The following is a 16,187-nucleotide window of genomic DNA, read 5'->3' as shown; positions in this document are numbered from 1 at the left end:
AAAACAAATAGGCACTGTGGCGACTACAGCCGTTATGAAATACATTTAATGTCTTCCCTACTGCGAGTATGGACAACCATCAGCTGTATAATGGAATGACAACAATGAAAATTTGTGCCAGACTGGTACTCGAACCCAGATTTCCTGCTTATCGCAAGCAACATTTTACTACTTGGCTACCCGTGTAAGTCTCACGGCCAGACCCAAACTCCCATATGCTGTCAACCATGTGTCTACAACCGGCACATATACATCCATTATGTAAATTCCAGTAAAGGTGTAGACACATGGTTGACAACATATGGAAGTCTCGGTCTGGCTGTGAGTCTTGCACAAACAGCCAAATGATAAGGCAACCGCTTGCGATAAGCGGGAAATCCAGTTTCGAGGTCCTGTCCAGCACAAATTTTCATCGTCATCATTCCATTCTACAGCTGATGGTTGTCCACATTTGCAATTGCAAATACATTAAATGTATTTAATAACGGTGTTGTGGCTAATCATCTCTTTGCTTTGATATATATGTTACTCTCTGCCTTTGGTTGCTGTTCTTTACCTTGATCAGAATTGTGGTTGTGATTCGATGCTTGATTTGTAAAAAGAAGAAGTCCAGTACTGTGACCTTCCAGGATTTTTTTCAATTTAAACTTCTTTAAACATTAACACTTTTCTGAGCATTTGTGTGACCACAACATTTGTTTTATACTGCTACAAAAGCAGCAAAAGTTCTCTCATGCCACATCTCAAAATCTGTAGTTCTGATCTTTTTCCTCAGAGGTACTGGTGCGGTGTACTGGTGCATACCATCACAAATCAAGTACTGTTGTGACTAATTACTTGTAAACTGGTATTACTTATCCAACTGTGGATGCACAGTTCTTACCTAGAAAATACTGACAGAAACATGTAGTTTTTAACAACAATTTTGTTACGATTGTTTGCACTAAGTGTTATCTCTTTGCCCATTTCACATACATACATCATCCACGAAGAGTACCACCCACGTATCTGGATGGTTGTGCAGTGTAACACTATCTAGCTGTATGCAAGATCTCTCCTATCAAACAGCTCTTGAATGACATAGAAAATTTAATATTTAAGTATATCAGGCTACAGTTGACAAACTGATTAATCCTCACAGTGACAGACAAGACCAGACAAAAACACATGGTAGATTCAGTTTCCTATCCATGCAAACATATTGAGCCTTGTTACTTGTTGGTTTTTACACAACCATTCCTTAAGTATTGGATTATAACAGACCAGATAACTTTCCTCCAAACTCCTCATCCTCACTCCTTCAACCTACTTCCAGTACTCACACATAAATATGAGTCATCCTCACTCCCCAGTGTAGAGTAATCTTGAGATGTTCATTTTATATCATTGCTTATGGACACTGCAAACAGGACTGTCAAACTCAAGTTTATCTGTAAAACTGGAAATGTTTAAAGTGTTTGTGGTTCAGTTCCAAACTCATTCTTACATTGTTACTGTATATCTCTAATGTTTTTGTAATTCTAGAACCACTTTCATGCAGCATTGCACCTCATTTCCGACATTTCTTCTGTGCTCACAATATGCAGGTTACCCATGATACTTCACCATCAGCTGATTAAACTACACAACTGCACAGGCATCATTATTTCATATTAGAATAGCCCACCCTCCTCTACACCTCTTACAAAAATATTTACTATCAGTGAGCATAGTCTCTTACATCTCCTGTTGTATATAATTTACACACTTTCTGTCAATATCATACAATGCGATATTACAAATTTTGTAAGATATGTTTTCAAAAAACTCACTGTAGCAATGACAATTGCCATTTGAATACATTTCTAAGGAAAGAATGCACATTATTAAGACTGTTAATGGCATAGATTTCTACCCTGTGCAGCTTTCTCAAATACGAGCCAATAACTTATGTAACTTCCTATAGAAATACCTGTTGTTATTGTTTCCATCCCTGTACCATTACAGTAAGAACATTTTGCTGCTTTTGTTCCAGGTTCTGCTCGGCTGCCATGACACTTAGGGCATGTATCAACCATGTTCAAAACAACTTCTTTGTTAACACCACGAGCTGCTTGTGCAAATGTGAGATCCAATGTTATCTGGAACAGACAATACAGACAAAATCATATGAAATGGCATTAGCATAAATTAAAAAAATACTTTAACTGTATGCTATGACCAGGACTTATCAAACTACAACAAGACCCAAAATATCTAGAGGTAAAGGGCAAAGAAGTGAACTGTCTCAATCAAGATGTTACAGACTGTATTTTTACATAAAAGATTAATTTATTTTTCGGCTTAGTGTCTTTCCCTGTGAGTAGACGCTACAAAATTTCTTTCCCACAGTCAAAACACAATTGAGGCACATGAATTGCACCTATAAGACTTTCTTTTGCGAACTTGAGCTTTTCTCCCATATTTATTCAATTGTTGGGCCAAAAACCTCACCTAGTGTTTGTAAATTACAGTTTTACGTTTGAAAATAATCAAGAGGAAGAATAATTTTTGTATCCCAAAATGTCTGACCAAACCCTTCTGGCAGACGAAATTAGGTTCACCATTAACTGACCTATCAGCTTTCCACACTGCACTGATTTAGTTTTGGTGTGAAATATTGAACACAAGTCTCAATCTCTGTAACAAATCTACACAGAAAACGATTTGATTCTCTTTAAATCACTCCAAAACATTACAGAATAATTCATTTTCTGATATTTTACTTTTCAGATAAGATTTACCATGTACTTCCTTCTGACATGCCTTTGGCCTCAGTTGTTTCATTCACATTTTATTGCAAATTGTGCAATGACATTATGTACTTTCCCAATGTTTCCATCTGTGGTTACAGTGTGAGACATCTTTCATGAGGAACAGTTTGAAAAGTAGACTCATATGACTTCAGCCAGCCACCACTTTACTAACTGATGACACTGAAGATGCAAACATTTTGCAAAAATTAGAAAACTTTGGATGAATTTCTAATGGAAAAAACAGACTCATCTGACTTCAGCCAGCCACCACTTTACTAACTGATGACACTGAAGCTGCAAACATTTTGCAAAAATTAGAAAACCTTGGATGAATTTCTGATGGAAAAAAACAGCTTTGAGGAAACAATAAAGACCTACTCTTTATGAACTGATGCATCCCTAGCTTGTATAAAAAAAGGTCTTAGAATATTACACAGAAACATAAGCAAATGAGACCAAATGGTTACCGTATTTACTCGAATCTAAGCCGCACTTTTTTTCCGGTTTTTGTAATCCAAAAAACCGCCTGCGGCTTAGAATCGAGTGTCAAGCAAGTGGAAGATCTTAAAAATGTTGGTAGGTGCCGCGACAACTAACTTCTGCCGTCAAATATATGTAGCGCTACACAGGCATGCTTTGTAGGCACAAAGATAAACACTGGCACCAAAACCTCTGCATCAGTAAATAAATTTAAAAAAAAAAAGGTGGAAGACGAGCTTTTTTTCTCCGCCCCGAGTTTCGACCACTGCATTTTCATACGTTATCCAACGAAGTAAATACAAATTCCGTATTGTTCATTTTTGAATGTAGCAGAATTTCAATGTACTACGAAAATCCAACTGGCAAGACTGTTTGGGATGTTTGTCAATATGGCCAACACTACGTTCTGAATTTTTTCCTACCTGTGAGAAGAGATGGTTGCTAATAGGAACCTGATGAAATGTGAATCACATGCAGTATTCTCTTCACCATAAGAATAATACGAATATAAACATTTTGCCATGTATTCTTTCGTGTTTGCAGCTATCTCGTTTAAACCCTGTCTGCCTAATAAACTACGAAACTAGGGTGAGACAACAGCAAACGCGGAAGAATATACGTATCGTGTCATGTTTATATTCATATTATTCTTATGTCTAATAGTGATACAGTCAGAAATGAAGCATGGCAACTGACTAGATTTTTAAATCTAAGATGACTAGTTTCTGTGCAGAATTTAATGTATTAAAGAAGCGGCTGCAAAGATTTTCAAACGGAGAAAAATTTTCGCCTAACTCTCGTTCAGAACATATTCTATGATACGCAGTCTATTATTTGGTTCTTGTTGATCATTATCAAAGAAAGCAGCAGTGTAAGTAACAACAAATAGCACTCTCTTGCCATTGTTTTGCTAATGAGACAATTCCTCTCTTCTTATTGTAAGCAGCGGTAGCACGCACAAAAGCGAGTCATGCCGCGATCGGCGACAGGCCGTAAACACACACTATCAGAATGCGACAAACAATGCATGACGCCTATAACAAAGAAAACGGCACTTATCAGATCAAAGCAAAATAAGCAATCGATTCAAACCAGACGAAGCACGTGAAAAAGGAAGGGTACCTGTATAAATACGGATGGAGCGCCTGACGCATAGCTATGGCTACCTGGTAAAGCTTAACTGCTAAGCTTACATCTCGAACCAAACTACTGTAGCTGTATCGTCATTCATTCGACCTAAATTGTGTCTCATATTACAATGGACCAACTTTGTTTCGATTTGGAGGTGCGGCCTAAGATTTTTCTCCCCCCTTGAATTTCGAGTCTCAAATTTCAGGTGCGGCTTAGATTCAGGAGTTTTTTTTTCCCTTTATTTCGAGTCTCATTTTTCAGGTGCGGCTTAGATTCGAGTGCGGCTTAGATTCGAGTAAATACGGTAGTCCCTGCTCCACAAGGAGACATCGCACTGCACCGTTGGATAAGCAGCTGAGCAGCAAGTCGTATACTCCTAGCTCACTCATTTGTTACATAGTTTAATTCTTAATTTATTTGCGTGTTTTTGGTACTTGCATTGTTTAATTCATAAATTTCGGGCGTATTATAGTATTTGAGAGTGTAGCATCGTGTTTTAGTACCTGAATAGTGTAATTTCGCTTAGTCTCCTTCCGCCGCCGAGCAGTGTCAGCAGTGCGCAAGTAGCAGCATTACTGCATTTACTAGGCAATCTTGTATTTTAATAACCGTTTAAATTTTGTCGATTTGTTTGCGTTCTCTGTAGATTAGTTCAGACGTTCTTTGCAAAACAGTTTTTAGCATGGATAGGGACTGCAACTGCTGTGTTCGGATGCAGGCTGAGTTGGCATCCCTTCGCTCCCATCTTCAGGCAGTGTTGGCTTCGGTCACACAGCTTGAGGCTGTTGCCAATGGGCATCACTGTGGGGGTCCGGATGGGGGTTTGTCGGGGACGGCCAGCTCGTCCCAAGCATCCCCTGATCGGACTACGACTGTGGTTGCCCGGGATACTGCCCGCATTGAGGCTGATCCCTCACCTGTGGTAGAGTGGGAGGTCGTTTCAAGGTGTGGCAGGGGGCGAAAGACATTCCGGAGGGCTGAACGGAAAGCCTCTCCAGTTTGTCTGACGAACCGGTTTCAGGCTCTGTCTCAGGCTGATACTGATCTTCGGCCTGACATGGCTGCTTGTCCTGTTCCAGAGGTTGCCCCTCAGTCTGCAAGATCCGGGCAGTCGCAGAGGGTGGGCTTACTGGTAGTTGGGAGCTCCAACGTCAGGCGCGTAATGGGGCCCCTTAGGGAAATGGCAGCAAGAGAGGGGAAGAAAACCAATGTGCACTCCGTGTGCATACCGGGGGGAGTCATTCCAGATGTGGAAAGGGTCCTTCCGGATGCCATGAAGGGTACAGGGTGCACCCATCTGCAGGTGGTCGCTCATGTCGGCACCAATGATGTGTGTCGCTATGGATCGGAGGAAATCCTCTCTGGCTTCCGGCAGCTATCTGATTTGGTGAAGACTGCCAGTCTCGCTAGCGGGATGAAAGCAGAGCTCACCATCTGCAGCATCGTCAACAGGACTGACTGCGGACCTTTGGTACAGAGCCGAGTGGAGGGTCTGAATCAGAGGCTGAGACGGTTCTGCGACCGTGTGGGCTGCAGATTCCTCGACTTGCGCCATAGGGTGGTGGGGTTTCGGGTTCCGCTGGATAGGTCAGGAGTCCACTACACGCAACAAGCGGCTACACGGGTAGCAGGGGTTGTGTGGCGTGGGCTGGGCGGTTTTTTAGGTTAGATGGCCTTGGGCAAGTACAGAAAGGGCAACAGCCTCAACGGGTGCGGGGCAAAGTCAGGACATGTGGGGACCAAGCAGCAATCGGTATTGTAATTGTCAACTGTCGAAGCTGCGTTGGTAAAGTACCGGAACTTCAAGCGCTGATAGAAAGCACCGAAGCTGAAATCGTTATAGGTACAGAAAGCTGGCTTAAGCCAGAGATAAATTCTGCCGAAATTTTTACAAAGGTACAGACGGTGTTTAGAAAGGATAGATTGCATGCAACCGGAGGTGGAGTGTTCATCGCTGTTAGTAGTAGTTTATCCTGTAGTGAAATAGAAGTGGATAGTTCCTGTGAATTATTATGGGTGGAGGTTACACTAAACAACCGAACTAGGTTAATAATTGGCTCCTTTTACCGACCTCCCGACTCAGCAGCATTAGTGGCAGAACAACTGAGTGAAAATTTGGAATACATTTCACATAAATTTTCTCAGCATGTTATAGTCTTAGGTGGAGATTTCAATTTACCAGATATAGACTGGGACACTCAGATGTTTAGGACGGGTGGTAGGGACAGAGCATCGAGTGACATTATACTGAGTGCACTATCCGAAAATTACCTCGAGCAATTAAACAGAGAACCGACTCGTGGAGATAACATCTTGGACCTACTGATAACAAACAGACCCGAACTTTTCGACTCTGTATGTACAGAACAGGGAATCAGTGATCATAAGGCCGTTGCAGCATCCCTGAATATGGAAGTTAATAGGAATATAAAAAAAGGGAGGAAGGTTTATCTGTTTAGCAAGAGTAATAGAAGGCAGATTTCAGACTACCTAACAGATCAAAACGAAAATTTCTGTTCCGACACTGACAATGTTGAGTGTTTATGGAAAAAGTTCAAGGCAATCGTAAAATGCGTTTTAGACAGGTACGTGCCGAGTAAAACTGTGAGGGACGGGAAAAACCCACCGTGGTACAACAACAAAGTTAGGAAACTACTGCGAAAGCAAAGAGAGCTCCACTCCAAGTTTAAACGCAGCCAAAACCTCTCAGACAAACAGAAGCTAAACGATGTCAAAGTTAGCGTAAGGAGGGCTATGCGTGAAGCGTTCATTGAATTCGAAAGTAAAATTCTATGTACCGACTTGACAGAAAATCCTAGGAAGTTCTGGTCTTACGTTAAATCAGTAAGTGGCTCGAAACAGCATATCCAGACACTACGGGATGATGATGGCATTGAAACAGAGGATGACACGCGTAAAGCTGAAATACTAAACACCTTTTTCCAAAGCTGTTTCACAGAGGAAGACCACACTGCAGTTTCTTCTCTAAATCCTCGCACAAACGAAAAAATGGCTGACATCGAAATAAGTGTCCAAGGAATAGAAAAGCAACTGGAATCACTCAATAGAGGAAAGTCCACTGGACCTGACGGGATACCAATTCGATTCTACACAGAGTACGCGAAAGAACTTGCCCCCCTTCTAACAGCCGTGTACCGCAAGTCTCTAGAGGAACAGAGGGTTCCAAATGATTGGAAAGGAGCACAGATAGTCCCAGTCTTCAAGAAGGGTCGTCGAGCAGATGCGCAAAACTATAGACCTATTTCTCTTATGTCGATCTCTTGTAGAATTTTAGAACATGTTTTTTGCTCGCGTATCATGTCATTTCTGGAAACCCAGAATCTACTATGTAGGAATCAACATGGATTCCGGAAACAGCGATCGTGTGAGACCCAACTCGCCTTATTTGTTCATGAGACCCAGAAAATATTAGATACAGGCTCCCAGATAGATGCTATTTTTCTTGACTTCCGGAAGGCGTTCGATACAGTTCCGCACTGTCGCCTGATAAACAAAGTAAGAGCCTACGGAATATCAGACCAGCTGTGTGGCTGGATTGAAGAGTTTTTAGCAAACAGAACACAGCATGTTGTTATCAATGGAGAGACGTCTACAGACGTTAAAGTAACCTCTGGCGTGCCACAGGGGAGTGTTATGGGACCATTGCTTTTCACAATATATATAAATGACTTAGTAGATAGTGTCGGAAGTTCCATGCGGCTTTTCGCGGATGATGCTGTAGTATACAGAGAAGTTGCAGCATTAGAAAATTGTAGCGAAATACAGGAAGATCTGCAGCGGATAGGCACTTGGTGCAGGGAGTGGCAACTGACCCTTAACATAGACAAATGTAATGTATTGCGAATACATAGAAAGAAGGATCCTTTATTGTATGATTATATGATAGCGGAACAAACACTGGTAGCAGTTACTTCTGTAAAATATCTGGGAGTATGCGTACGGAACGATTTGAAGTGGAATGATCATATAAAATTAATTGTTGGTAAGGGGGGTACCAGGTTGAGATTCATTGGGAGAGTGCTTAGAAAATGTAGTCCATCAACAAAGGAGGTGGCTTACAAAACACTCGTTCGACCTATACTTGAGTATTGCTCATCAGTGTGGGATCCGTACCAGGTCGGGTTGACGGAGGAGATAGAGAAGATCCAAAGAAGAGCGGCGCGTTTCGTCACCGGGTTATTTGGTAACCGTGATAGCGTTACGGAGATGTTTAATAAACTCAAGTGGCAGACTCTGCAAGAGAGGCGCTCTGTATCGCGGTGTAGCTTGCTCGCCAGGTTTCGAGAGGGTGCGTTTCTGGATGAGGTATCGAATATATTGCTTCCCCCTACTTATACTTCCCGAGGAGATCACGAATGTAAAATTAGAGAGATTAGAGCGCGCACGGAGGCTTTCAGACAGTCGTTCTTCACGCGAACCATACGCGACTGGAACAGGAAAGGGAGGTAATGACAGTGGCACGTAAAGTGCCCTCCGCCACACACCGTTGGGTGGCTTGCGGAGTATCAATGTAGATGTAGATGTAGATGTAACATGGCCTCAAACCTTTATAATGGCTTCAACCTGGTGAGGAAGAGAGTCCACAAGTTTCTTCAGGCATTCCATATCCAACTGTAGCTTCACACTGATGATTACACACTACAAACCTATCAAACTGATGGATGTGTATTGCTCTGTTTCACCTGCTGTTCTAAACGGTCCTATATATTTACTGTGGGATTAAGATCAGGTGATTTAGTACACCGATTGGGGTGTGGGAGGATACCTGACTGTTTGTCAAATCAGAAGACATCCTAACACATTAACAGGAATCTGTACAAGAGGGACCAAGTCATCATATAATAAACTCTCTCAAAACATTACCCTCAAAAACGCTGCTCGTTAAACACCTAATTGGGCCATTGGTGCACTCGAAAGCTTGCATCATTCATAAAGAGGAAAAATACTTACTCATCAAAGCACAATGCACATTTGCAGTCAGCTAGTGTCCAGTTTCTGTAGTATGGCCTTTTAAAGGCATGAGAATGGTGGCCTTTTGTGTGATACCCTGACTCCAAAAATCCACTGCATGCAGTTCCCTTTGCAATTTTCACTCGGAAAAAGGTTGACAGGAACCAGCATTCATTGACAGAAGCAATTTCTTTCCGGTTCAAACTGACTGCCACTAATAAGGTGTAATGATTGTTTCCAATCTCTTTTGATAAGTATCTTTTTACAACCCTGTTCTTAAACTGTGTTATATGGCAAACATGATTCCGTCATATCTCCATGTCAAGCTATCTCACTGCGCTGGTTCCATACACCGAATTGGACCATATACACCATTTCATAGTTAGCAGTGGAAGGTCAAAAGAACACCATGTGCCAATTCTACAGTATTTATAGTACTCTTTTTAAGTAAGTAACTAACATTGTGTACAGCAAACTTACATTGTAGCCTGCTTTCTTTAATGTCTATATAAATATACATATTTACAACAAAACTAATCATTTAACTTTAAGTTTTTATTTACAATGTATTACAAAGGCTTTGGCTTCACCATCAAGTGGCAGTTCCAGTATTTATGTTATAGGTTTTTGTGTGTTATGATGTGTGAAGGTTATTACAACCAGTAGATATTACTTTTACACCTTTCTACATAAATAAATACTATGTCTAGTTACATATGTAATTTATATATATATATATATATATATATATATATATATTAAAAAAAAAACAAAGATGGTGCGACTTACCAAACGAAAGCGCTGGCACGTCGATAAACACAAACATACACACCAAAATCCAAGCTTTCGCAACAAACTGTTGCCTCATCAGGAAAGAGGGAAGGAGAGGGAAAGACGAAAGGAAGTGGGTTTTAAGGGAGAGGGTAAGGAGTCATTCCAATCCCGGGAGCGGAAAGACTTACCTTAGGGGGAAAAAAGGACGGGTACACACACACCACACACACACACACACACACACACACACACACACACACACATCCATCCACACATATACAGACACAAGCAGACATATTTTAAATGTGTCTGTATATGTGTGGATGGATGGATGTGTGTGTGTGTGTGTGTGTGTGTGTGTGTGTGTGTGTGTGTGTGTGGGGGCGCGCGCGCGTATACCCGTCCTTTTTTCCCCCTAATCCCCCTAAGGTAAGTCTTTCCGCTCCCGGGATTGGAATGACTCCTTACCCTCTCCCTTAAAACCCACATCCTTTCGTCTTTTCCTCTCCTTCCCTCTTTCCTGATGAGGCAACAGTTTGTTGCGAAAGCTTGGATGTTGTGTGTATGTTTGTGTGTCTATCGACGTGCCAGCGCTTTCGTTTGGTAAGTCACATCATCTTTGTTTTTAGGTATATTTTTCCCATGTGGAATGTTTCCCTCTAATATATATATATATATATATATATATATATATATATATATATATATAATGGAAGGAAACATTCCACGTGGGAAAAATTATATATAAAAACAAAGATGAGGTGACTTACCGAACAAAAACGCTGGCAGGTCGATAGACACACAAACAAACACAAACATACACACAAAATTCAAGCTTTCGCAACAAATTGTTGCCTCATCAGGAAAGAGGGAAGGAGAGGGGAAGACGAAAGGAAGTGGGTTTTAAAGGAGAGGGTAAGGAGTCATTCCAATCCCGGGAGCGGAAAGACTTACCTTAGGGGGAAAAAAGGACAGGTATACACTCGCACACACGCACATATCCATCCACACATACAGACACAAGCAGACATATTTCATGTTATTTAATATTTCATTATATGTCTGCTTGTGTCTGTATGTGTGGATGGATATGTGCGTGTGTGCGAGTGTATACCTGTCCTTTTTTCCCCCTAAGGTAAGTCTTTCCGCTCCCGGGATTGGAATGACTCCTTACCCTCTCCTTTAAAACCCACTTCCTTTCGTCTTCCCCTCTCCTTCCCTCTTTCCTGATGAGGCAACAATTTGTTGCGAAAGCTTGAATTTTGTGTGTATGTTTGTGTTTGTTTGTATGTCTATCGACCTGCCAGCGTTTTTGTTCGATAAGTCACCTCATCTTTATATATATATATATATATATATATATATATATATATATATTGCTTCATCTGAATTCTGCGTTTTACTGTATAAACAAACCGGATTGTAATTTGATCTATTTTGAAAAATAATATACACTACTGTATACACAAGGAGAGAATCTATAATGAACAAAATTAAGTAGGATACTCCGCATACGAGGTGGTTTGAGAGAAGGGTACTCCCCATGTGAGGTGCTTTGAGGAAAAAGGCACGTCTCACTAAGGTTCTGTATTACTTTTGAGCATTCATTATCATTCTTAATTTAGAATTACATCTGGGTGTAGCTTTAGGTTTCTGTACATTTCCACTGTTTACAGGATATTTAGCTTTAAGCCTTTTGGCTGAGTATGCAAAATGATATGTGCTTTATTCATGTCTTATTTTGATTGACTGATTAATTGACAGGGTTTATGGGACCAAACAGTGAGGTCATCAGTCCCGCAATTCCGAAGATACTCGCAGAAGAAAGAGGGTCCACTGAAAGTGTACGGATCACGTCAGGGGGGTCAAATTATAAAATAATGAAGTTAAAACACACATACTAGAAGACATAAAAGGTGATACCAAATCTAAAAAATGGAAAAAAAGGGGGGCAGTCTTTCCATGGCGGAGTGGTCATGGTAATGTTGTATTTTGTGTCCTGTTTTATACAAATGTGTTGTGACAGCTGACTTACTGTAATTCTTCAGCTGAATGGTTGCCATGTGTTCACAAAATCCATTGTAAAAAGCTTTCATTGTCTGTCCAGTATAGAAGCTTTCAGAAATAAACAGTATCTGATATACTCCAGTTTTCTCAGATTTATCTCTTTCATTTCTCACATATGTTGTGGTGTTATTCTGAACTCATTTTTTGTTGAGAACCAGATGTTTATCTCCTATTCCTTTAGGGTTCTTGCTATCCAGTCTGAGATGGTAACACTACATGGTGTGCAATGGTAAGGGGCGTCCTTTAATTTTTTCCGCTAATTAGCTTTGCCACTCTCTACCTTCCTATTTTTTTTATCATTCCATTGGTGATTTTAATTCTGTTGCCATTTAGTTGTTGCAAACAGCTTTATAATATGAATTTCTGTGCAAGTATATATATCCCATCACAGGCACTGTTACTGTTCTCTGGATTACATTCCTGAAAACTGCTAATTCTTGTGATACAGGATGACTTGAGCTGTTGTAAATTGTGTTTTTTTTTTCTTTTTTTTTCCTTTTTCTGAAGAGTCATGCATTTGGAGAGTCATGCAATTAAAACTGGTGCAAGAGACAGGAATTTGCGTGAAACTGATCTCAATGTCTTGTCTGGAAACTACTTCAAACAGATGGATATACAAGAGCAATTTCTTAGGCTTCCTAGTGACTAACAGAACTGAACTTTTTTAATCAGTTAACACAGAGGACACCAGTGATCAAAAGGCTCTTGTGGCATCCGTGACTAAGGCAGGACTCGCACAAGGGGAATATTTATGTAAAGTCAGCTGTGCAGTGAATGGACATACTGCTATGGTGTAGATGCAGCAGTCCACACAGAACGGAACATCTGAGGCGTTTCACCGCTTACCAGCCACATCACTCATAGTGAGACAGAAATCACACAGTGGCAGCCGCAGTGCTATTGACAGTTCACATGAGTGGTGTGAGAAGAGGTGCTAGCTGATGGCTGTTGGTGCTGGGAGTGGAATGATCACGTGACAGCAATGTATGTTGCATGTGTGCAGCTACAAAGTGACTTCCCCAATGTATCCTCTAGAGACAGGGAATATCGACGAACAGATTTTAATAATGGATGTAGGGAAGAGGCCTTGTTTTTGGAATGTAAGGACCAATGATGTTAATGAGAGAAACAAAAAAGATACCGCATGGCATAACATCTGCTGTCTGCTGGGAATTATTTCTTGATTTCACAAAGCATTCAGGGAGGGAGGGAGGGAGGAGGAGAGAGAGAGAGAGAGAATCTGTTGGTAAATTTCTCTTTTCATTTCAGAATTACAACAAAATTAACAATTTAGTTTCCCTCAAGGATATTAAGTATTTCTGTTCATACACTCGCTACCAGTGACAAGTTTCTCAAAACTCCTACATTTCTCGTATTGCTGACATGTTACATTTTGCTTCCTCTGACTCAATGTATCAAAAAGATTAATTCAACTGCAATTACAATGGAATCCAACAATAAGGTTAAAAAAAAGGCCATGCAACTAAGGACAAGGCAGATCAAAAGTTTACGAAAATTCACAATGATGTGATTTCTGAAGTATTCCCGGTGTTACTGATCAAAGGTTAGATGTCTGGAAACACGTCTAATATAATTCACAGTTGTTATAAGGATAAATATTTAATTTGTTAAATTATTTTATTATAAACAAGTATGAAAAATGCAACGGATATAAATAAGAATGCAATGAGTACAGGTAAGAATGAAACTTTGGTGGCATCATGCATTATAAATTCTTACAAGGTGCGGCAGAAGATACTCAAAGCTACTTTTGTGAGGAATCCGCAATAAAGTTATTGATTAGTTTGTACCACATTAATTAAGCTGCATGATTGCCTTGGACAATTACATTACTGGAAAGAGTGATACATTACTAAAAACAAAACATGAAGCATAACACATTCAGTAAGCATTGACCTAAAACAGGTTTCTGGCTAGTGTGATTCAATAGAAGCAAATTAGTTTGTTTTACATTTGAGATGAGTTTACAGGTACAGCTACTGAAAATAATAATTGATATAGAACAATCAATGTGGTACTTGTATATGATAGCTCATATTCTGACTTACATATCCTCAGATTTTACTGTCCTGCCAAGGCACTTTAGCACCTGCTCTTAAAAAATAATTTGCCATTACATTTCCATTTCCTACGGCTGACGCATTTCTTCTTCTTTCAGCAAAGACCATGGCACACTCAAATCCTTTCACAATAATTGTTTATTCAAATTGGTGACTGTTTCTCTCACATATGTAATAATTCAGAACACAACTTGCTTTAGCTGTATCAACAACAAAATCCTATTTAACATTCATCAATTGCTGGAAAACACATTACTTGTGTTGTGACTCGCCAATCATTCATTCAAAGTGCCGCCGCACAATTACGTGCGTCCTCTACATGCGGTGCTGTCTGCCAGCCATGCAGCAGCCACACCACCTAAGCCGCTAGCTGGCCAGCATCCGCCAGACTTGGGCTCAGTGCTTATTTGAATGTTACCGTGTTCACATGTCTTGCTTGGTCAACTTGCCCTGTGACTTACATGTGTTGTGTTGTTTTTGAAATATGTGTGTTCAACTTGACGTTATAACAACTTGTTTGAGAGCACAGCAAATTCTCATAGTACATGTTCTTGGAGCCAAACTCCTTTGCGACCCGGCCTCTCATGGGGAAAGATAAGCCTGTGATAAGACTGAAATACGAAGTGCTGGGTGGATGGATTGGTCTTGCACGCAGGTCTTCCACAGGGACATCCCTGTGGAAAGTGGTAGAATTTGGGTGTTGTACAGCGATGGACTAGGATGTTGTGGAGGTTGGGTGCATGACAGAACACCACTTTAGGAGGGGTGGAAAGGATCTTGCGATATATGTCCCTCATTTCAGGGCATGATAATAGGTAATCACAGCATGTCATATACCAGCTCTGTTGCAATCATTGCACAGTTTTTTATACTGATATAACTACCAATCAGCTTTCCACCAGGATGAATGACCACTGCCACACTGTGGCCCAGAGCGAAGAAGACCATCCAGTGGCACAACAAGCAGCTGAGTATAACATGCTTAATTTCAGTGGCTGCTTCACAACCTGAGCCATGTGGATCCTCCGCTCCACGACCGGTTTTTCTGAATTGTGCAGATGGGAGTTATCCTTGCAACACATCCTCTGCTCCTGAAATTATCCTGGACTCAACCTAAGGTACCTACCATCCATACCCTTCACCCAACAGTTTCTATCCCCTCTATCCTACAAACTCCTCCCTATTCATGCCCCTCACCCACCCTGTGTGCCATCCTCTGCCAATGCAATGCAATGTACCTGCCTGCCTTTCACCTTCCCCGTTCCTCTCCTTTTCCACCCCCCACCCCACCCACGGTGTGGGCTGCATTTGGTGGCAGTCTTGTCATGTCGCCTTCCATATCTGCACACTTGCGAGACAGCACTCTTCTCTCCCCTCCCATCTGTACCCTGCTATCCCTTCCCTGCCTCCTCCAGACTGCTACATCCATTCCAAGTGACAGTTGCATTCCAGCCCAGGCTGACGGAGAGGGCAGTCACATGTGCATAAGGCTTGCTTGCTTGTGTGAATAAAAAAGTTTGTGTGTGTTTGCTTTTCTCAAGAAGGCTTTGGCTGAAAGCTAAATGTATAAGGGGTGTTCAAAAAGAAATGAGCCAGGATCTGGAAAGTGCAAACCAGTGACAGGAGGGTAATATTGTGGTGTGTGTGACGAGGTGTGGTTCCGACCAAAGTGTGGAAGTTCACAGCCCGTCACTAGAGCGCATGCGTGCACGTCACGTTGACTATACACAGCTAGCAGCAGCATGCATCAATTGTCCAACGTTGCCAGTAGCATTGCAAATAGTGACATGGAGGTGTCAAAAGAAGAGCAAAGAGGTATTGTTTGTTTTCTGACAATGGAAGGGGTAGGAGGAATGGACATTCATCAACAAATGTCACAACTGCACAGCGAACACTGCATGTCCCTTGC

General features: G+C 41.2%; 1 protein-coding gene across 3 annotated transcripts in view; it reads right to left on the bottom strand.

The window, feature by feature from the left end:
- LOC124606904 (protein tumorous imaginal discs, mitochondrial-like) overlaps window positions 1–16,187 on the bottom strand; it is a 134,359-nt gene that overhangs the window by 47,171 nt on the left and 71,001 nt on the right. For all 3 annotated transcript variants that reach the window (XM_047139007.1, XM_047139005.1, XM_047139006.1), the window contains exon 4: window positions 1,952–2,120. In XM_047139007.1, coding sequence (XP_046994963.1) covers window positions 1,952–2,120 — 169 coding nt within the window. The remainder of the gene's footprint in view (window positions 1–1,951; window positions 2,121–16,187) is intronic.

This window comes from Schistocerca americana, chromosome 3 (genome assembly GCF_021461395.2).
Source record: "Schistocerca americana isolate TAMUIC-IGC-003095 chromosome 3, iqSchAmer2.1, whole genome shotgun sequence".
Taxonomy (NCBI): Eukaryota; Metazoa; Arthropoda; class Insecta; order Orthoptera; family Acrididae; genus Schistocerca; species Schistocerca americana.
This window is presented reverse-complemented; position numbering and strand designations above follow the sequence as displayed.